Source organism: Leucopleurus acutus (genome assembly GCF_964270905.1).
Source record: "Leucopleurus acutus genome assembly, chromosome: 3".
Lineage (NCBI taxonomy): Eukaryota > Metazoa > Chordata > Mammalia > Artiodactyla > Delphinidae > Leucopleurus > Leucopleurus acutus.
Genome location: NC_139145.1, coordinates 138,507,687 through 138,530,164, shown reverse-complemented (window position 1 = coordinate 138,530,164; position 22,478 = coordinate 138,507,687). Strand labels below are relative to the sequence as shown.

General features: G+C 35.6%; 1 protein-coding gene across 1 annotated transcript in view; it reads right to left on the bottom strand.

The window, feature by feature from the left end:
• HCN1 (hyperpolarization activated cyclic nucleotide gated potassium channel 1) overlaps positions 1-22,478 on the bottom strand; it is a gene marked incomplete at both ends in the record, with an annotated part of 364,544 nt that overhangs the window by 303,256 nt on the left and 38,810 nt on the right. Inside the window, one exon of the mRNA XM_082836084.1 lies at positions 12,741-13,164. Coding sequence (XP_082692210.1) covers positions 12,741-13,164 — 424 coding nt within the window. The remainder of the gene's footprint in view (positions 1-12,740; positions 13,165-22,478) is intronic.

Sequence of the window (22,478 nt, the reverse complement as noted above, 5' to 3'; positions counted from 1 at the left end):
AAAGTTCTACATTTAGAAATCTTTCATAAATTTGTATGATTTTAATGAAATGAAAATGTTTCATAGTCCAGTAATGGGGACTCATTTTGCAATCTCAACACAGTATTGATATTACTTTAAATAAAATTGTTTCTACTGTTTGTAAAACTCAACAAATTTTACATTTTAGTGAAGCATGGTATTTTACAGCTCATTCTATTTCAACTCATTAATCAAAGGAGGTTAAATATCTGACCCAGACACCACCACTCCCCACTCCTCCTCCTTTAACAGACTTAGTGAATTGATTGGGGAGGCCTTTCTGCCTTAGCTGAGATACAGTCTTATAATCATTCTCAAAATCTTCCATTCAAAAATTTCTAATAGATATCTGTCATGATTGTTGATTTCCTTTTCTAAGTCCTCCACTAGACTACAAAATCCCTTTTAGCAGTAGTCTTGATTATTCATCTTTGTATCCCTATATGTAGTACAGTGCTCAGCAAATTAATTGCTCAGCAATGAATATATATTAAATACTATATCTGATAATAATATAAAGATATGAAGTTCACAAATGAGGAATAAGGAAAGTAATTACCTAGTCTCTTATTTTTCGTTAGAATGGTTAGTATGTGATTATACATACAATGTTTAATTGGACGTACAGAATCATACATTTAAGAAATGTGCTACTAAACAGAATTCTTTCAAAAACAGCAGCATTTTTCTAGGACATGTGCTAACTAGAAATTTTTTCATCTGTAACCACAGAGTCAGCTTCTAATTTGAAGACACGGGAGATTTTTGGAACATCTGAAATAACAATTCAACTAAATGGAAAAGGGGATGGATGATTCAGCTGGTAAAACTCCCAGAAATAACAGTTAGAAACATTAAAACATTTGTCCTTGACATTAGGCAAATACTGGTAATACGGCAACAGGGAAAGTCTTCAGCAAAACTGTGAATTTTTTTTTTTTTATCACTTGCTGGTGTCTTTCTGTCTCCTCTGCAGCCCAACTGAACTTCTCAAATGTGGTAGAACCCCTCTCTCACACCCATGTACCTCTCACTCAAGTTGTGAAACCCATATTCATATACCTATATTGTTTTGTGTAAGAATTACTCTCAACTACTTGCAAATTACTCTCACTACCTGCCAACAAATCGCCTGCTAAAATGTTACCTGGTAATGGCTTAAACTATATCTGAAGCTCTATAAGAACTTTCGTTTCTTGAAGAAACAGAAATGAATCATTCCCCAATGGTGAAATTTTAGTCATGAATGTCACAAGTCTCAAGATATGTCTGAAAACAGAAAACTAGTCACTTAGAACTTCTAGAGTCCACTACTCATAACTTGGCTTTGTGTGTGTCAGGGTAGTAAATACATATACAACTTTTTGAATCCATTCATGTTCTAATATTTTTCTAAAATGATTAATATATGTGCACCTAAGATATCATAAATCTATCAATAACTCTTTCCTAACAAATTTTATTAGCATTTTTTACTAATTATTGTCATTACAAAATTATTCTGCTTCTACAACAACCATATGCAAGAGGAAAAGGGGAGGTAAACCTACGCCAGGTTAAGGACTATCTAAGTTTGCATTTCTCTGAATTTCAGATTGAATAAAAATGGAGAAGCATTTTTAATTGTACAGTTTTTTGGGGGGGGGTTTTTTGGCTGCGTTGGGTCTTCATTGCTGCGCGCAGCCTTCCTCTAGTTGCAGTGAGTGGGGGCTACTCTTCGTCGTAGTGTGTGGGCTTCTCATTGTGGTGGCTTCTCTTGCTGCAGAGCACGGGCTTCTAGGTGCACGGGCTTCAGTAGTTGCAGCATACAGGCCCTAGAGTACGTGGGCTTCAGTAGTTGCAGCATGTGGGCTCAGTAGTTGTGGCACGCAGGCTCAATAGTTGTGGCTCACAGGCTCTAGAGTGCAGGCACCGTAGTTGTGGCGCACGGGCTTAGCTGCTCTGTGGTATGTGGGATCTTCCCAGACCAGGGATCGAACCCGTGTCCCCTGCATTGGCAGGAGGATTCTTAACCTCTGCACCACCAGGAAGTCCAACTGTACAGTATTATTAAAACCTGTGAATTTGAATGCTTGTGATTCAGTGTCAGTCAGTTGGAAGAAGTTCTTCTGAATGTTTATCCTTCTCCTCAGTATCACAGAGACTAATATTTTCACACAGTGGAGAACTGCTTCCCATACTAAAACAGTGTAGCCTCCACAAAATTAGTTGATTCCCCAAACATTTCTGTTAGATACTATTAGGGAGTTAAGCTCTTGGACGCTACACACTATCACAAGCCGAAAGCTACCTTTACACTCTGGTAGGATGCCAAATATTGAAGAAGATAGGAATTTCATTTTTTTCAGGGATTCTGTGAAAAAGATAGTAAAATAATTTGACTGGCTAATTATATCTCACATTACTATGTTCTTTAGACTTTCAATTTAAAGTTTACAAAGCACTTTCATATGAATTTTCTTTTTTTATTATTAAAACAACCATATGAGCCAAGTAGAAGCTATCATCCACATTTTTTAAATGAGAGAAAAGTGTCTAGAAATGACTTGTGCAAGGTACTCCTGACTTTCATTTAATTCAGCTGAATTTCCTTTATTTCATATGTTCACCCAGCTCATATCTCCACATCAGTAACCGTGAAAAAAGCAGCACATTGAAATAATCAGCATATTATTGCAAATATTCCCACTGATGACCAACCCTAATGGAAAACCATTTTGATTCCACCACTCCTGACAAATACGATTATCTCAAAATAGCTACTATTCTCTTCCTTCACAACGGCTTTAAATTATATGAAACTGTGGGACTAGTTTCCAGAAGCCTTGCTCAATGTCTACTTTCACTTTAAGACGTAATAAGAAAAAGATTTTGCCTCTCTTTTTAAAAAAATGGCCTAAATGGTAGACGTAACTCAAAATAACCACCAGAATTATATAACCAACCAAATGTATTTCCCTTTCACACTAGAACACGACTTCTCTAATACAAAATCTAAAGTGTATACATCAGCAAGACAGAAAGAGAAATCAAAGTAGGTCTCTCTCATCCATTACTCAGTGCAATTCAAGGGTTCTAATTTTATTTATTCTTGAGCTTTCATAACACAGTTAATAATGTCTTATAAAACTGACTTTCTGTGACAAATTCTCATATATTTCAATGACTGTGCTTTGCTCAATGAAATTTGAATTAACTACTACTTTTGACATAATGCAAGCAAAATTTTGTTTTCCAAAATATTTCAAATTAATAAAAACACTTCTGACATTGTATCTGACTAAAGTGAAAGACTGACTTTTTAGAAACTGACAATAAAAAAGCACATATTTTCCCTCTGCAACCTTTCCTTCAGAGATGAGCTCAATTTCACCTCATTGTTTGTAACAACAAAATATTCTTGGGTGCCACTGTATCATTTTCCAATTTAAGTCATGTCTCTTCACACCTCCTTTTTGTAGACAGGTGCATCACAGTATGTATACAAGACTAAAAACAGTGACCTTTTCAGTTGAGATAATTACCCAGATAATTAAAGTAACAGGGTATAAAGTGTTTTTATGAAACACTCTGGCAGTTGAACTAGACTTCAAGTTTAAAACAGAATCACATCACAAATTTTGGGTCCAGTACTCAGGAACCAATGGCATTCCCAGTTTACACTCTAATAGCACACAGATGAGTCTAAAATAACAGCACGCATAATACACGTTAGGTCTGTGTGCACAATGAAATGAAAAACTGATAACATTTCTCCAGAAATTCTGGAGAAATGAAAGACTGAATGCACTTTGTCCTAAATTAGCCTGACTCATTTAGTGCTTCAAATATTTACTGGGTATATTTTGGACAGAAATAATGCATAATAGTATTTATAATGCTTCCAATATTTAGAAAGGCAGTAAGCACACTAAAGGGCCAAGGGTTGAACTGTCTGTTGAGATTTTACATATTTTAAACTAGTGGAGACTTTTATGATAACAGTAATGCACATTTCTATAAACTTTATAGTTTCTAAGTATGTTCAACAATCACATCTCATTTGAGCCTCAAAGCCCTTCTATGAGATTGGGCAGAAAATCACTATCATCCCCATCTATAAATGATGAGCTAGATTGAATTCATCCATGATTTCTCAGTTCTCTTAGAATATTTCCCAGGCTTACCCACTTGGAAGGATATATACTTTCAAGCTTGGTTTTCAAAGTGGCCACATTTATTAGGATGCCTTATTTAGAGCCTCTCCTCTACCCTCTACCACTCTCTCATAGTACATTTCTCTCTTTTGTTTTTTTCTATACTATAAATGCTTCTAATATTGGATTTAAGACATTCTACTGTTTTTCTTACATGTTTGAATGTTTACATATCTGCTGAATTGAAATTCCCTTGAGGGCATAAGTTAACTCATTTAGCAAGTATTCTTGGGCCCATATTTTCCAGATACTATGCTAGCAGCTGAAGATACAGGAAATCTATGGTTTCTGCCCTTCTGGAGCTTAATATATAGTTGGGAAGGCAGAGTTTAAGAAAATTACAAAAGTGAATGTTACAAAGCAAAAGCATGAGAGGCTATTTCAGCATATTACAGTTGGAACTAACATTACCTGAAAGATTCGTTAATTCCACCCCAGGGTATCTTAAGTTAAAGTCAAAGAAGTCATAGCAACAAAATGTGATGGATGAATTGGGGTTGGCCAAAGGAACAGAGTTCTAGGAAAAGTGAACAACACTTGTAAAGGCCTTAAAACAGTATATGTGACAAACATAAAGAGGTTCAGACTAGTTAAAAATGAATGAGCAAGGGACTTCCCTGGTGGCGTGATGGTTAAGAATCTGCCTGCCAATGCAGGGGACGCGGGTTCGATCCCTGGTCCGGGAAGGTCCCACATGCCGAGAAGCAACTAAGCCCGTGAGCCACAAATACTGAGCCTCCGTACCACAACTAATGAAGCCCGTGCGCCTAGAGCCCGTGCTCTGCAACAAGAGAAGCCACCGCAAGAGAAGCCCACGCACCACAACGAGGAGTAGCCCCCGCTCACCACAACTAGAGAAAGCCCGCGTGCAGCAACAAAGACCCAACGCAGCCAAAATAAATAAATTTATTAAAATAATAATAATAATGAGGAAGAAGTTTTCCAGGCTGACATGGTAAAAGAATCAGATTTCAAAGGACCGTGAATTTTGGAATTTGTCCTTATGATACTGAAACACCATAGAAATATTTTCAGCAGGTAAATGATATGGTAATACTTGCTCTTCAAAAATGTCACTTTTGAGGCCCTAGGAAGATAAGCAAGGGAGAATTTTTAAACCTAGTAATGACTCTACTATAAAAATGCAAATGAGAAATGACTGATGTTGGCTTGGACTAGGATGGTGATAGAGAGGACTGAGTGAAGGAATATTAGAATTCAAATCACATTCCAAGAAGTAGAACCGGTAGAACTTGGTTACTGTTAGCTATGGAGAATGAAAGCGGAGAAGTCAAGGATACCTCTTGGATTTCTGAATTGAGCAACAGGAAATAAGAGAGAAGGAGGAGACTTGAAGGGGAAATGAACATACTGAGCTTGAGGAACTCACAAGATATCTCTATAGAGATGTCATGTAGATTTTGAGGCATAAGGGTACATAGTTTGGAAATTTGGGATATGAGTCTAGTTATCAACATATAGCCAAGGAGGCATATAAACACATGCAAAACAGGAACATAGATTGGGCAATGATGGGGCATTAAGAAATTCTAATGTTTTAATATGAAAATAGAGTCCTGGACATTTCAAATTTGATCTTATATTTTAGCGTTAAACTGACATCTCCATGTCAAAAGCATCAGGATTATATAGATCTGCTGCAAGGTACTAACCAAAAAGCATTCATAAAATTATATATCTTACCCCTAACACACACGCGCACACACATACACCCACACATACTCTGTCAATCTCTTTTTAACTGTCTTGACTTAATAATACTGCCTATCCAAATAGAACTCATTACACCGTACGTTAGAACTTCAGGGTGTCTGTTAAAATTCCATCTTAAGGGCTTCCCTGGTGGCGCAGTGTTTGAGAGTCCGCCTGCCGAGACAGGGGTCACGGGTTCATGCCCCCGTCCGGGAAGATCCCACATGCCGTGGAACGGCTAGGCCCGTGAGTCATGGCTGCTGAGCCTGTGCTCCGCAATGGGAGAGGCCACAACAGTGAGAGGCCCGCAAAAAAAAATACCATCTTAAAAAAACACACAGTATAATACTGAAAACAATTCTCTTGGAATAAAAATGATTTTTTAGAGAATGAACTTAACAAACTCTTTCTTTAACCTGAAGAGAAAGTATAGATAAAGAGAAATAATCTTTACATATATGAATATTCATTGTCGTCTATTTTATCTAGACATAGATAGCCAAGCAATTAGGTGATTCTAAGGGAGTATAAATGAATAATTTCAAAAAAGACAGTTTTGGTATTTCAGAATATAGAACTCTGAAGTAATACAACCAATAGAGGACACCTAGTGGTCTTTAGCAGAATCAATATTTGCCTGAAAAAAATATTACGCAACTCACACACACATACTAATGTTTTTGTTAGTCAATGTGCTAATCTGAGAAAGATGACATCGTGAATACTCATATGTATAAATATTATAGGCATACATCAACTTGAATACTTCAAATAATTTCCATATATCTAATTTCCTTTGAACTTCACAACTGTTCTGTTAAGGTTGTAGGCATAAAAAAGTCACTTTAAGTGTTTTTCCCTAGATTAAATAGAAAATAAAAGGCACAATTTGAATAAACATCCATAAGTGCTCATTTCTAGCACAGGATCCATTTTACACCATCACATTTCTGGTGGTGTGAAATACAAAACTCAAATATAATTGTATCAATAATATAATTATATTAACACATTAATATATTATTCTATTAATGATTATTAATTATATCAAATATAATCAATATTTAAATTTTATAACATTACAAAAAATACTTCATATAAGGCCTTATCATATTTTATTATTTGATACAAATATTTCAATGGCAAGAATACTTGGCAAAGATAAACCTCCCTTTAGATATCTAAAAAGTATCCTGCCTGACACTAGCTATATATAAAAAATGCAAATGTGGGATGAATCTCTCTCTTAACTGATATTATTAGTTCCATCCTCAGTTGTTTCCAATCCTGTTAACTCTGCATTATTCTAAAATGCAGATCCCTCAGTTAATATGCCTCAATGACACCTTACTGAGTGAGTCCATCATTAGCACAACTTCTTGTCTATACCTCCAAACTCACTGCCTTTGCAACCTAGGCTCTAGAGATGCAGAACTGTGCTAGGCTGCTTATGCTTCATGTCTTACTGACTGTACTCCTCTGCCCCCTTTTATTCACCTTAGTAATCCAGACTCCAGCTTCAAAACTCAGTTCGAGTATCTCTGAGGCTTTCTTCTCCTGCAAAAAAAGCTGTGTTGTTCACTCCCTCTTTTATGCCATCACTTACCGCACCATCTGTGATTATTTGTTCACATGTCTCTTTCTCCTGCAAAGCTGAGATATGCTTTGTATTCTCATGTTTAGCATCTGCATATAGAAATTATTCAGTAAATGCTTGGGAGTGAAGAATACATATACCTTTGCAATTATTTAATGGATTTAGAACATGGAGCACTGCCATGTAGTAAGCAGATAGGTATACTCAGATAGCCTGTTGTGTTTAGAACTCTATACTAGTGTACAAGGATATTCAAGGGCAAAAAGTTGACCCTGACTCTTCCCTACAGACATTTATGCCCAGGAAAAGAAAAGGAAATGCATATATAAGTAAGTATTCACAACCCAGCTATGGGCATGAACAAATGCACGCAGAGACAGTAGAATTGTTCAAAGTAAAAGTATTGACCATTATAATGCAGTCTATCAATGCAGAATATTTTCTGGAGATGAGTTTGAGCATAAATTTTAAATGAATAATAGAAAAAGAAAGGCTTTCCAAATCTGAGGTGTGGCACATGCAAAATTACCAGAAGCAGAAAAAAAAATGTCATTCTCTGCCAGAAGCATTATAAAACTAAAAAACAAACAGAAAATAGCTGTTGGGCACAAATATGAAGTGACAATGGTGAGACAGGGGAACGGTTTGCTGGAGAGCCTTGAAGGCACAGCAAAGAAACACAGATTTGATGTGATAGGCAATAGGGAACCTCCTTAAGTTCTAGCAGAGGGCAGGTTTAGGAAAACACTGGTGTTTGCTTATGGCAAGTCTTAGAATTCTATGTGTTTTCTACAAAATGGAAGTAGTTATAATATGTATTGCAATTTATAGCAAGAGCTAGTTTCTAATCTAAACCAATTAGAATGCTAAAATTAACCAAAGACAGAAACTGCAGTCTGTATTAGCTCCCTGTAGAATACATTTCCTTATTAATGTTCTGTTGTTAAACATAATTTGTACATAAATCTGCCTCTAAGGCAAGATAAAAATCTAATACTGATTGCTAGAAGGGCATTGCAATGTTCCAGACACATTATTCATCTGAAATTGCTATAGACATATTTGAAGATCAGAACCACAGCCCTCTTCCTTGCCTCAAAATAAGCAAGTTATTTGTGAGAGGGCTAAAATCTATACAAGGAAAGTTGAGGGGATAGTAAATATAGAATGAAAAATAAAATATTATAGGTATGTATTCCAAAGCCATAGTTATTATAGGAGCTTCATGTGTTTGCCATCCATTTTTAACACTGCCCATGAAGGATTTCCACTTTCTGTGACATTGAATCCTACAAATAGATAACCATTACAGAGTAATATTTCTCTTTTCAATTACTATTTCCAAAATATCTAATAATTTCAAGGATCATCTGCCTTTGATAAAATGAGAGGGATCAGCAGCTATAGCATTCAATGTTCCTGGAACTCTTCACCTTTAAATAATCTCCTATTTACTAAGCTCTTAATCTACCCTTTATTTCTTCAGTGGCTGGTGATTGTCAAAAATTTAAATAATATTCCATTTAATTTCTGAGGATTTCCTCACCCTATGTCTCTTTTAGGAGGATCACAGAGAACGGGTTCTCTGTGATAGGTTACAAAAGAGCACTCTGGCCCAGGTCACTGACTTCACTTGAAATACAACAATAACAACAACGTTGAATTAAGGAAATGATTTTTTTAAGCCAAATTACAAGAGTGGGAGAGATTCACCTCTGTTTTCGGGCGTTTACAGGAAAAGGAATTTTTTGACCTGATTTATCTAAACAATTGCCACAGATTTTCACCTCACCTGGCCATACATGTAAAGTTTCAGTACAGTGTCAGAGAGCCCCAATTGTGCATCGTAAAGCCATTGATCTTATCATTGCCTCATGAAACCAACTTCCCCCCTGACTTCTTAACACCATGTGTTTCATAAATCAGTTGGCCAAATCAGTTCTTTCCTTCTATATTAACCACTATACTCAACTTTAGCAAGGATAGTAACATAAGGGCTAAATTTTAAAGTTTCTGTATTTCATTCACAATATTTCTCTAATTTATCTGGCTTTGGCACTTCCTGTTGTTTATCAGTTGAACTAATTCAGATCGGAAAAAAAAAATGTCTCATTGAAGATGGAAGCAGTTTCCTATAGAAGGCAGCCACTTTCTCTGGGAATGATTCATTTAAAACGGTGGCAGCTCCCAGACTTCACACATTACTTCCCCAAATTTGCTGAATTTAGCATTAGCCAGCTTGGTACTAAAACACTCAGAACTCAAAGACATGTGGGTGAACCCACATCTTCCTCTGTACTCTTATTCTAAATGCTCAAAGAGCAACCTGATTATTTGTTGTGTTTCTACTTGTAAACGCATCCTAGTGGCATTTATAAAACCCAGGTAGAGCTTTACCAATTTGGAACCATTCAAGTTTCTTTGTGACTTCGGTTTCAATCACGTAGGTGATGAAATAATGAATCCGTATTAAATTTGGGTTAATTACTACTGTATTTTTTCTCTGCTTAGCAGTGTTACTAACAGACATTAAATATCCATGATATATGTGCTATTATATGGGGATATCATATAATCAAGAAAACATTCTTCATGAAGTGAGCTTATGATTCATTTATTATCAAGGTCATTTATTTATAAGAAAGATCTTGCCAACTCACAACTCTAGCTTGAATGGGTTTGGTTACCAAATGTCTGTAAGTGCATATTAAATTGCATTTTACAGTAATGATGGCAGTGAGCTGATGCTCCTGAATTATATCCTGGCATCTTTGAAACACCATCAAGTTACACAGACCTAGGTGTCTGTGACCGCTGCCAGGAACTAGAGGACAACGGTATTAAGCAGTGTGCTCTTCTATGACTGTACGGCCTGCCATTTTATCTGGTAGAATGCCATCTGTTCATCCTTCTGCCATTCTCTAGGGTAACTGGGTTCAAACTACAAGACACTGAAAATAGTCGCATTGCCCACTGTATTTATAATTGACTGAGTATTTATATCAGTGACTTTTCTTCTCACAGGCTACTCATTACAATATTTTTTGTGACCATGTTTTAAGAAGCAAATATTCAGATTTTATGTTGCTTGGACCACAAAGTTCAGTTAAGAAAAGTTTCCTACAATTTTTGATTATATATATATAAAATGGTGTAATATTAAGGTATTTCTCATTAAAAGAATATATATGTTATGGTGAGAAGCTATTTGGTTATGTGGTTAAGAGCTTTGCCAAGGTCAGGTCAGGTTGTCAAGGTCAGGTTGCCAAGGTCAGAATCCCAGCTCCACCTATTACTAACCCTGTGAATCTGGGCAAGTTAACCAGAGTTATTAGGAAGGTTCAATGAACTAATCCATGTAAAGAATCAAACATATTACTTGACATATAATAAGCCATCAATAAATATTAGCTATTTTTATCAATTATCACCTTGTTTTGATATTAACATTAGCATAATAATGTTTGAAAACCAAACATTTTTTACATGTTAGATGGAATGTGCTATATAGAGACACATTATAAGATGAATCCAATTTCTCAAATGTGCTTCATCTTATTTTAAATATAATCCGTATCCATATTTTAAGAATGATCCATTTTTATGTCTTTTTAGCAGTGTCTTATTATTGTATGTCATTTCCTGAAATCCTAGGAACCAAAATGTCATCAACAAGCACACACAAAACATTGTTACAGTCTCACAGAAAGCAGAGCTAATGTTCACCAAAGTTCCATTTTATGACTTGTTTAAACCTAAATTCCAAAATATAATTCATCCTAAAAAGCATTTCTGTAGCTAGTAAAGTGGCGATTCATTCCTAGCCAATGTATGGTTTTCTTTAGTGCAGGTTTAGGCACTCTGGAGGCCTCTTTGACCCTCATTTTTATGCAGACAATAAAGTTCAAGTTATAATTAATTTTTTTAAGATACATTTAGAAGGAAAAGAAAATCAGAAAGTTAATATGCAGACTCTGAAATTAGGGACATAACCTCCTTTGCTTGGTGATGGTACATTTAACTCAGATCTTTGGAAACTCCAGTTGGCTGAGCCCTTTCAGGTCCCACCAATTGCCTAAGAACAACAGATGCCCTATTCAGCAAAATATTGGCCAGATTCACTGTATTTATTCACTGTAGTATTTGTGGTTTTTATGTAATAATTTCCCTCCGGGGTGTGCTGTTTTTCAGTATTATGAAATGAACTAGTAGAGAGAACCTATAATAAATAATTATAGGCAAAGAATAAGAATGAGCAAAATTATTATACTAAAATCAGTCTTTACACATACAACTTGGAAATACTAAAAAAAAAAAAATCTGTTTTCTTCAAACACAAATTCTCTGAAATTTCAATATTAGAGGAAACATATTCCACATTATTTCACAGAGCTAATGATACAAACTAGGTTAGCAATCAGACCCTACAGCTTTGTCAAAGATGGTACTTGATGTGTTAGATAAAACAAACTAATATTAGATATTAAATAAAAACAATCTCCCATGGTGGAAGAGGGGCTGCACTGGTTAAGATAAAAATTTGTTGATTAAAGTAGATTTGCTTAAAAAAAAAAAAAACTAGTATGGAATCTAAAAGAAAAAAAAATGGTTCTGATGAACCTAGGGGCAGGACAGGAATAAAGGCGCAGACGCAGACGTAGAGAATGGACTTGAGGACACGGGGAGGGGGAAGGGTAAGCTGGGATGAAGTGAGAGAGTGGCATGGACATATATACACTACCAAACGTAAAATAGATAGCTAGTGGGAAGCAGCTGCATAGCACAGGGAGATCAGCCCTGTGCTTTGTGACCACCTAGAGGGGTGGGATAGGGAGGGTGGGAGGGAGACGCAAGAGGGAGGAGATATGGGGATATATGTATATGTATAGCTGATCCACTTTGTTATAAAGCAGAAGCTAACACACCATTGTAAAGCAATTATACTCCAATAAAGACATGTAAAAAAAAGACTGAATTGGCATAAGACAAACGTTTTACAATCACTAATTTTTTCACTTCACTCAAATCCAGTATTCGACCATATCTTTTGAGGATACAAATATACCACTTACATACCAAAAAAAAAAATAAAATGAAATTTTTCTTTTTGAATTTCATAAAACTCATTATACATAGCACAGTTGCTCATTTTGAAAGTTATAGTTTAAATCGCATGATATAGTAGCTTTAAAAATGTAAAAGATATGTCTTACCTCTTCCCACTGATGTATGTATCTAATTAACCTTGAAAGTCGTAATAAACGCAAGAGACTGAGAATTTTTGTAAACCTCACAATGCGAAGTGCCCTGGCTGTCTTGTAAACTTCTGAATCCATTCCTTTTTCTACAATGAGAAAGATATAATCCACTGGGATTGATGAGATGAAGTCAACCACAAACCAGCTTTTTAAATAATTCATCTTGATCACTTTAGGGTCCAGGATGATTTCAGAACTATCTTCATTGACAGTCCCAGTCCTGAAATTCATGATCAAGTCCAAAAGGAAAACTGTATCTGAAGCCACATTGAAAATAATCCATGGTGTTGTTGTCTGTTCTGTAAAGAATGTGATTCCAACTGGTATGATGACCAGATTTCCAACCATCATTATAAGCATTATTAAATCCCAATAAAACCTACAATAAATAAAAAAAAATCAGATTTTAAGATGTAGACAATGACCAGCCTGTTCTCCCTGCCCCCCACCACCATAAAAATTATTACTGACTTATGGTTAAATAAATGACTAGAAGAACGGAATGTCAGTTTGGTAAATAAGGTAGCTCCTTCAGTGGCCATAAAGTTAAATCTAAGTAAAATTAATATATTCCTAAAGCAAGGCATTGTGATTATAGAATTCTAAAAATTACTTTCTATAAAATGTTATAGAAATAAATTCATGAACACCCATACCCCCATTTATCTGATAAAGAAGCAAAAATAAACTCCCCTATAGTTAATATACAATATGGATGAAAACAAGGGAGAAGATCCAGAAGATCTATCTTTAAAAAAGCTACCTTTGAGAAGACTCTTTGGAGGTGTTTTGAAGTACTTTATATGTAAAATTACCAATCATAGATTAGAATAAACAGTAATAAATAGGGCACATGAAAAATATTGGTACTGCAGATTTATCTCTAGAGCTACAGATTAGGTCAACCATAAATTCTAGAACCTCCATAGCTTCACAGCACTCCAAATATTTATGCTTTATTCTTCTTAATTTGAAATGAGAAAACTAATTTTGTTCTGAGGCTGAAAATACTTGAACTGACTCTAGGTTTGAAACTAGAATCTAGCTAAAATTTGCACTTTTGTCACTGCTTCATTGAACAACTTTAAATATATTGCCACTATTTTTCCAAACAATACTTTCCTTAAAATTTCTGATTTAATTTTCAACACAGCTATGATTACTAACTACCTTTTGAAACACTCTTATCCCACCTTATATTAAAATTAGGAAATTTATTCCAGGTTAATATAGCATTAATATATAGTTAATATTTATTAATATAGAATAAATTCAGCAGAGATTATTGTATATTCTCATTTGGTTTCTTTCAAAGTCTATTGACACTGTATTTAGACTAGATAATAGACTATACTTGTTACAGTATATACTTATAAAAATAAAGAAACAAATCAACTAATACAACTCTATAGTCATAAAATAGTCTCTGGAAACATGAGCTACTTCATTCTAGTCGAAGGTGTACTCTCTTAGCAGTTGTGTTACAAAAATGGTATAAACTTTCATGACATTTCTGTTAACCAAGATATTATTTTACATTAATTCTCCTACTTAGACTATTTGGGCTACATTTTGGTAAGGTATATGAACCATATGGTAAGGTATGAACCTTTCAAAGTTATTATCATTCCTAATTATGAGTGACTCCTGGGTTAAAAGCAGTAGTACAAGAAAGAACTATAACAGTCCCACTCTGCCCTGTTTTCTACCCCCCCACGCCAGGATTATATAAAAGATAAATGTTTGTCATTTTGAAGATTTCACCAGTCTTTCCGTCAAAACTTACCTATAGAGTTATGGACAAGTATACAAATACCCATGTCAATCATACATTATGCCCTGGCAATTTCAATGAAATTTTTTCTCTTTTTTTTCTCCTCTCCTAATGGAAAGGCAAAATGTGCCATTTAATACACTAAGGACAGAGGAGAGATGTAGGGCAGATGCAATATTGTAATAGCTGTTTCACAAAAAAGTGACATCACTGAACTCTAAAATGAAATTGTGTGTGCCCTGAGGATTTTCACTTTACTGGACACTCTTATCAGTCTCTTCTCTGCCCTCCTCTCTGCTTTCCCCTGAAAGGCTGCTGTTCCCTTGGGTGTTACACATAGCCCTTTTATCTTCTATTCTACACATGCTCTTTGGGCAATATTATACACTCATCCATGTCTTTAATGATTAATTCATAATTGATGACTACAAAAGCATTATCTCCAGTCCATTCCTGTATTCTAAGCCTCCTAATCCTTATAATAGCAGTCTATTAAATCTGTCCCCTTGCATATCTCACACTCATGTCAAACAGCATGCCCAAGCTCAATCTCATCACCTTCCCTCCCACAGACATCCACCAGATATTCCCTGTGTCAGAGAATGGAACAACGCTCTACCTGATTTGCAAGCCAGAAAACTTGGAACCATCCTAGATAACCCCTGGCCTGAAATCTACTTAATCTCATTATTCAATCAATTACCGAGGCTTTTTGGTTCTAACATGTAAGTTGTATTCATCCATTTGTCCTTTATCATTCCCACGGCAGCTGTCTTCAACCAGAAATTCTCAACAGTTGCTTAATTTAGAGACAAGTTACTTAAATTCTCTAATCCTAATTTTTTTCATTTGTAAAATAAAGATTATTATAGAACCAAATGTGTAGGGTTTTACAGATTAAAAAAAAAAAAAAAACACTATATGAAAATCACAGCTCCTAGCAGAGAACAAGCTGTGGCATACGATGCTGGTAGCATACTTAGTATTCATCTACCTTTCCTTGCTTACCAAAAGATATCCAATTTGGGGAAAGCAGTCAGGAGCCCTTTGAAAAATACTCACTTTTACATACATGCTTGTATTTCTTTTACTAAGATAGAAGCTATTTTTAAGGAAAACTCATACTCTATCCTTCTTAGTCAACAGAAATGAAAAGGATGAGTGCCATCCACTCTTTATTTTAGCAATAATGTTTGCCACACCGTAGCTTTTTATGTGGTGCTTACTATGGATTGAAGCCATTAGATATCAATATGTATCAATATGAAGCTCAATTAAACCTTATAATTTCCTTTTAAAGTATCATTGACCATATTTTGCAGTCATAAACACAATTCTATAGACTTTGCATAATATAACACTTTCTTTGGTTAACATGGATTCATTCCTTAGCTAGCCAAGGAAAATACAGTTATCACCCACTCTAGAAGTTGCTTTAAAAAACAGCAATGAATATGTTCCTGAAAACTGACCTCATGAGACTCTCATGCCTCCCTGCCCACGAGTTTCTCTTAGCTCTTTGCTCTGAAAATTTCTTTGGATACTCAGGCCCTCCCTTTTCCTTAACTCTCAATTTCTATGTCTTGCACATTTTATTACAGAATCGTCTTTCCTACCCACTCCCTCTTTGCATTCCCATTGCTATCTCTCTAGTTTGGGCAGAGCTAGCTCTTGCTTGGAATATCTCAAAGACTCTCCTGTCGATGGAATCTGATCAATTCTACCTGCCAGTACCAGAGTGACCATCTAACGTGTAACTTACCAGGTCAAAACCATCATGGACCCTCTCAATTAAGTAAAAACATCAAGGCATTCCCTGATATAGCCTCCTCCTCCCTTCCCCGTCTCTTCTTTAACCCTTTATGGCAAGTACCTCATAGCTCAAGCAAGAGTACTTGCTCTTACCTTGCCATCATGCACACCTAGGTACACATACAGGAGATATGGTTACTTCCACTCTACCTGTTCCTTTTCGTATCAGCGTTCTACCTGTCCTTCAAGTCCCATTCTGGCAATGAATTTCTTAGGTTTTTTTTTTTTTTTACAACTTCCAGAGCAACGTTTATTTTCAATATGCTTCTTATTTCACTTTTGCTTTTGTTACTATTTGCCTTTGTTTCCTCCTTGGATTTAAGTTCTTTGAAGTTCAAACCTATATTGTCTTCTGTTTAATTTCTGCATAATGTAGACAGTATCCAGGACAGCAAGTGCTAAGAAGATATATTCATTAAATTTTAAGTGGAAACATACACTTCATGAGGATATTTAAAGAAATACTTTTTTAATAAGTCAAAGGCCATTAATGCAGTAAATACTTTCCCAATATATCTTTTATATAACTCTAGATTTTTATTCATTGAAGGCTTTTATAATATAGAATACATTAAAATAAATAGGAAACAAAGAGATTAAAAATATGTTCTGAGGTCAGACCGCCTGCAAACTAAACAATTCTGGATTTGCACCTGGTTTTGAATGTTACAAAAACCCCCTCTTATTCATCTTGCTCTAGAGAGACTGTATTTGTCAAAGATCTTGATTGCACTTTGAAGGCAGCCTAGGGTTCAAATCCTAGTTCCACTGTGTATGGTTTGGAGTAGGGTATTTAACTGCTGTGAATTTCAATTTTCTCCTACTACTCTCAGAGTTTCTCTTCCAGGAGGACTGCATACAATGATGTGTGCAAAGCATACAGAACCTGTGATATAGAAAGTCAACTTTGTCTGTAAAACCAACACTCACTGCAAAGCCAAGTCTTGACAATTACAGTAGAATAATAACCTAGGTAATCATTTTTACTTTATACTAAGAGTAGATAGAATATACAGAATAAAATGGTATTTCAGTCATAATTAATAGATCACTAAAACTATGGTCACTTTAATTACTAATAAATAATTTTCAGACAAATTATTTTTATGTTAAGAATTCATTTCTCCCTTAAGTTTTTAGAAGAGAAAAAGTGGCATTGCAAAGATTAGTCCATGATCTTAACTGTGAAGAATTCAGAATTCAGTCATGCTCCTTTCTTTTTACCCACTTGGATCTCTCTCAGGCTTGTGGTGAATAAAGACCACACTTCTGTCCTAACAAGAATTTCGCACTCTTTCAGGTTCCCCTGCCCCCTTATGACATCTGCTCTAGTTGAAATAATCTGATGTCAGACGTTTCTACCCCAAAGCCTTAAAGAGATTAAAACAATTCCCATATTTCACTACTGAAGATGTTTATCTTTAAATTTTTGTCTCTAAATATTGAGTAAAAGGTTCTCTTCTCCCCTCTCTCTGATGAAATAAATATTTGTCATTAAATGGAATGGAGGAAGGGACTTCTGGTTAAACCCTGAAATGGTACCAGATTTATACATGGCTACTCTTTTGCCTGTTGTTGAAATCAACTGATGTGACAAACCTGTCCCACTATTCACACTTGAGTCACTCCTAACAATTATGTCTTTAGATGTCAAACATAAATTGGGCACACACTTGTAAACCAACTTATTTATCAATCTAAACAAATAAATAAACAAATGTCCAGCTGGATTTACTTTTTATAAAACACATAGTCCTTGCAATTATATTTTAAATTTTATTTAAAACTGATTCAATTTTCAAAAGTTCAATTAACAGCCTGATTATTAGGCACATATCTCTTGAATAATAACAAGAAGTGTCTTCTCTTAAATGCTAGGTCCTCTTCCTAGTACTGTCAGTGGCAATTCACCCCACCAAGTCTCAGCAGCCAACACCTGAGCTTTGATCTAATGGGTTCTCAGACATCCTTTGTCACCTTGCAAACATCATTATTTAGAATATTCACACTGGGGCTGACGTTCTGTAGGACATATGCCTATCCTAAACCTTGCAAAGAAGTTTTCTAGGTCAGGTCTATTATTTAGTCTAATGCCTTGCTATCTTGCAAGGACAAATTCATTGTCTATGGCGGGTGGGGAGTGAAGCGATCAGAAAACACAGACAACTTAAATATGGGTATTTTGAAGTGAAAATACACTAGCTTTCTTAATAAAGATCCCAGTTGTAGGAAAGTTTAGCCTAACTTATGGATAAAATTAACTTAAACCATATTTGAAGACAAATGATTACTGGTAAATAGCAATTTACCCAATAAGAACTTGAGATGGGTGGGAGGTACATTATGTTTTAGCTAATGTTATTTATTAAAATGAGCTAATGAGACAGAAACTTAATCCCTACGAAGGTATTAAGATCTGCACCAGTACAGGAAAAAGTAAACATGTTTTTTCTACTTCCCCCTTCCTCTGAAACTGAACTTTATTCTTTGTGTGTTAATCTTCTAACTGCCAATATTAACAGCCTTATATTGGTCCATGAACTCTTGTTTACAACTTTGTTTACAACTTTGTTCACTCCTCCTACTTGAAACTCTCCCAAATCTTCGGTTTCTATGATTCTGCATTTTTGTAGTTTCTCACTCATATTTATATATTAGCAGAAATTAATTTTCCTCAAGCTTTACCTGACTTCTCTTCTTCCACCATTCAAGCTGGCATTCTACATTACTATCTCATCGCACTTTTCATCCCTCTATTCACTCGCTCATTGGTCTCATCAGTCGCCACAGGCTAAACTGATACCGTAATGTAAATTGTTCTCAACTCTATCACTGGCCTTAACCTCTGAGATGGAGTCATGCATTTCTAACTACATCCTGCATAGTTAGTGGCCTCTAAGTGTTCCAGTGGAATAGCCATCTCAACAGGCTGAAATCCAAACCAATGAACCTTACGGCCCCAAAATAATTCTCCTGATATTTGTATGTCTGTTTATTGTAGCATAGCTTCTTCCTTTTTTTATCTTCGTTAGCCAGCCACTAGGCATAAAATTTAAAAATTATCCCTGATTCCTCTGTTCGCCCAGCTCTGACCTTTGATCCTTTGCCGAGCCTTACATTCCTTCTAATACAATAGAAGCTTTTCATTTTGTTCCATTGCCATCATCTTCTATGAAGTTTTTATTACATCATTATTCTGCTTACTAATTTTCCTGTTTCTACCTGCCCCAGGAAATTACTTCCTATTTATATCCAACAGACTTTTCCTATTGCTTGCAAAATGAAATGTAATCATTCAAAATCCTCTAGAGTATGTCCCAATTCTATATCTCAAAGCTTAACTTTTTGTACATGCATGATCCTCAGCTAAATTAAAAAAGACCCTGTTTTTCAGACTTTTCATCTTTGTCATTGCCCAACAGATGTCTGGGATTTCCTTTCCTAAAACCCAAACTCAACCTCTACACTTCCTAACATTATTTCAGTGGTCAACTTAAATGCCAGTTTCTTCACAGTACCCTCTTTTATCCCATCCCCAGATCAGTTGGAGTTTATCTCCTCCCTGCCCCAACTCCTACTTCAATCTCTCTCTGTGATTTCCAGCATTTGAGGACACCAACTAGTGAACACTGAATAACTCACCATAATGAAGTGTCGGTAATAATTTGATAAAGACCATTTAATAAACGTTGTCTGAAAACACTGCTTTTGTGCTCATTCCAAGCCAAACTCTATGCCAATTTTCTTTACACTTAAATTGCCTAGCAAATAGTATACATGTGTCTGATTTCCCAATGATCAAATTCCAAATTAATCACATTTATGTTAATGAGGTTTTATTACAATATTATAAGATTTTAATTAAAACACATATGATCATTTGTTTTTTTGGATGGTTTGGAAATTAAATAGGTACAAGCCTTTTTTTACTTCTTCTTGAGTGGTATGGCATATCTTTAAACTATGGTAAATTCTTGCTTTAGACAACAGGAAGAAAGATGTCATTCAAGGGTACTTTCATTATGTCATTCAAATTTACTTCAGATGAAGCCCACAACTTTCATTCCTTTGAACCAAAACATCCACTTATCCATAAATGTCCCACATGAAATACATTTCTATAAGTCTATAGCTTTTTTTAAAAATAAATTTATTTTATTTTATTTATTTTTGTCTGCGTTGGGTCTTCGTTGCTGCGCACGGGCTTTCTCTAGTTGCGGCGAGCGGGGGCTACTCTTCGTTGTGGTGCGTAGGCTTCTCAGCAGTTGCTTCTCTTGTTACGGAGCATGGGCTCTAGGCGTGCGGGCTTCAGTAGTTGTGGCTCCTGAGCTCTAGAGCGCAGGCTCAGTAGTTGTGCTGCATGGGCTTAGTTGCTCCTCGGCATGTGGGATCTTCCTGGACCAGGGCTCGAACCCCTATCCCCTGCATTGGCAGGCAGATTCTTAACCACGGCGCCACCAGGAAAGTCCCAGTCTATAGCTTTAATCAGAAGTTACAGAATGAAGCAGAACTCCCTGAGAATTAAGCAGGTCTATGCTGCGGTACTCTCCTTATGATGACATATAGATTTTCCATAAAAATAAAAGTCCTAAATGTATAAAAGGTGAGTAGAAAATGTGTAAAATAGCTCCTAGTGTTTAAATTTAGAGTTCTTAAAAAAGTCCAACGTAAACCTACTCCTTAGCTTCTTAGTATTTTTTTTTAATTTATCACTGAGTGATTTTTAAAACTTTTATTCTCTCCTTTGACAGTCAGCACTTTAATCCTTTAAGGAAAGCAGAAATATTGTCAGAGGTCATGTCAACCAAAATGTGTCCTAGTACCATTCACTCCAGTATAAAATTCAGTAAGTTGAGTCTATTTTTTAACTGTTTCCAGAGACAGACTAAAGGACATTAGGGGATCACATTGACGGACAGTCCCATGACATAGACAATGAACACACCTTTATTTTGAAGCTCAGTTAAATGACTATCAGTTGATAAGGGCTTTATATTTGTTGATACACTTTCATCCAACCACTTTGAAATTTTGAAAAGGAAGGTGACTGATTCTTCCCTGTCTAAATACATAGCTAACTTAAGGTGTATTCAGGTTTGGAAGTTTCAATTTCAGAATAATTCTCCTCTCATAAGCTTCCCACCACATGGCTTATTTTCAAATCATCCATTTTATCTTCCTGTGGCTGATAATACATGTCCCTTGTGTTTCTTTTTACTCTACAGATCTCAATAAATCCTTATCCTCTTTGTCCTTTCTAAGCTGCCGATGCCATGTAGATCTTTTGCATTATTGCTCCAGTTTGAGGATGTGATGGAAGGTTCAGAATCAATGTCCAAACACATTATTGTGTCTGGAAGTCTACAAAATGTCTGCATTTTACAGAAGTTTTGGAATGTGCCAATGATTCTCATTTTTATATATAATAATATCTCATTGAATTTTGAAAAGAAAAGCAGCATCAAGGCAATGAAGTGTAAGTAATATTTATTAGATGATAGGCATTTTGTAAACATTGTTTCATTTGATATTCAAAACAACCAAAGAGGTAGGCAGCATAACCTAAATTTAACAAGAGGAAACTGAATCTCATCCAGCAAAAGACTTTTCTTAAATTCTTGTAGACAGGAAATGAGAAAAATTGCTTTGAACCCACGACCAATTCCCATGCTTACACTCCTTCTACACTATTCAATGCCTGAATAAATGATTCAAGGATTTTAAGAGTAGCATTAAAAAACAACAACTTTCCCACAATATAGCCATATGTTCACCTGCCCTTATCAGTCACCCATCTGAAATGAGAACAAAATTGTTTCACAAGGAAAAGTCTAAACCCTGAAGGGAAGTAGACTGTGGTGCTGCAGATATGGCTCCATGGCTGGGCTTTGGTTTCTGTGCCTTTCCATGCAGAAACCATTGAGAGTTTACCTACATCCCCAGAGAATCAACATGATAGTTCATCTGTCCCTACACCCATATAGGAGCACACATCTTCAAATAAAGGAACTATGGGATTACCTGCTTCAAACTCTTTCTGCCTTGACCTACAAAGATATCTCACTACTGTATAAACCGAAGTTAGTTCAGATGCTCTATAGTTAAAA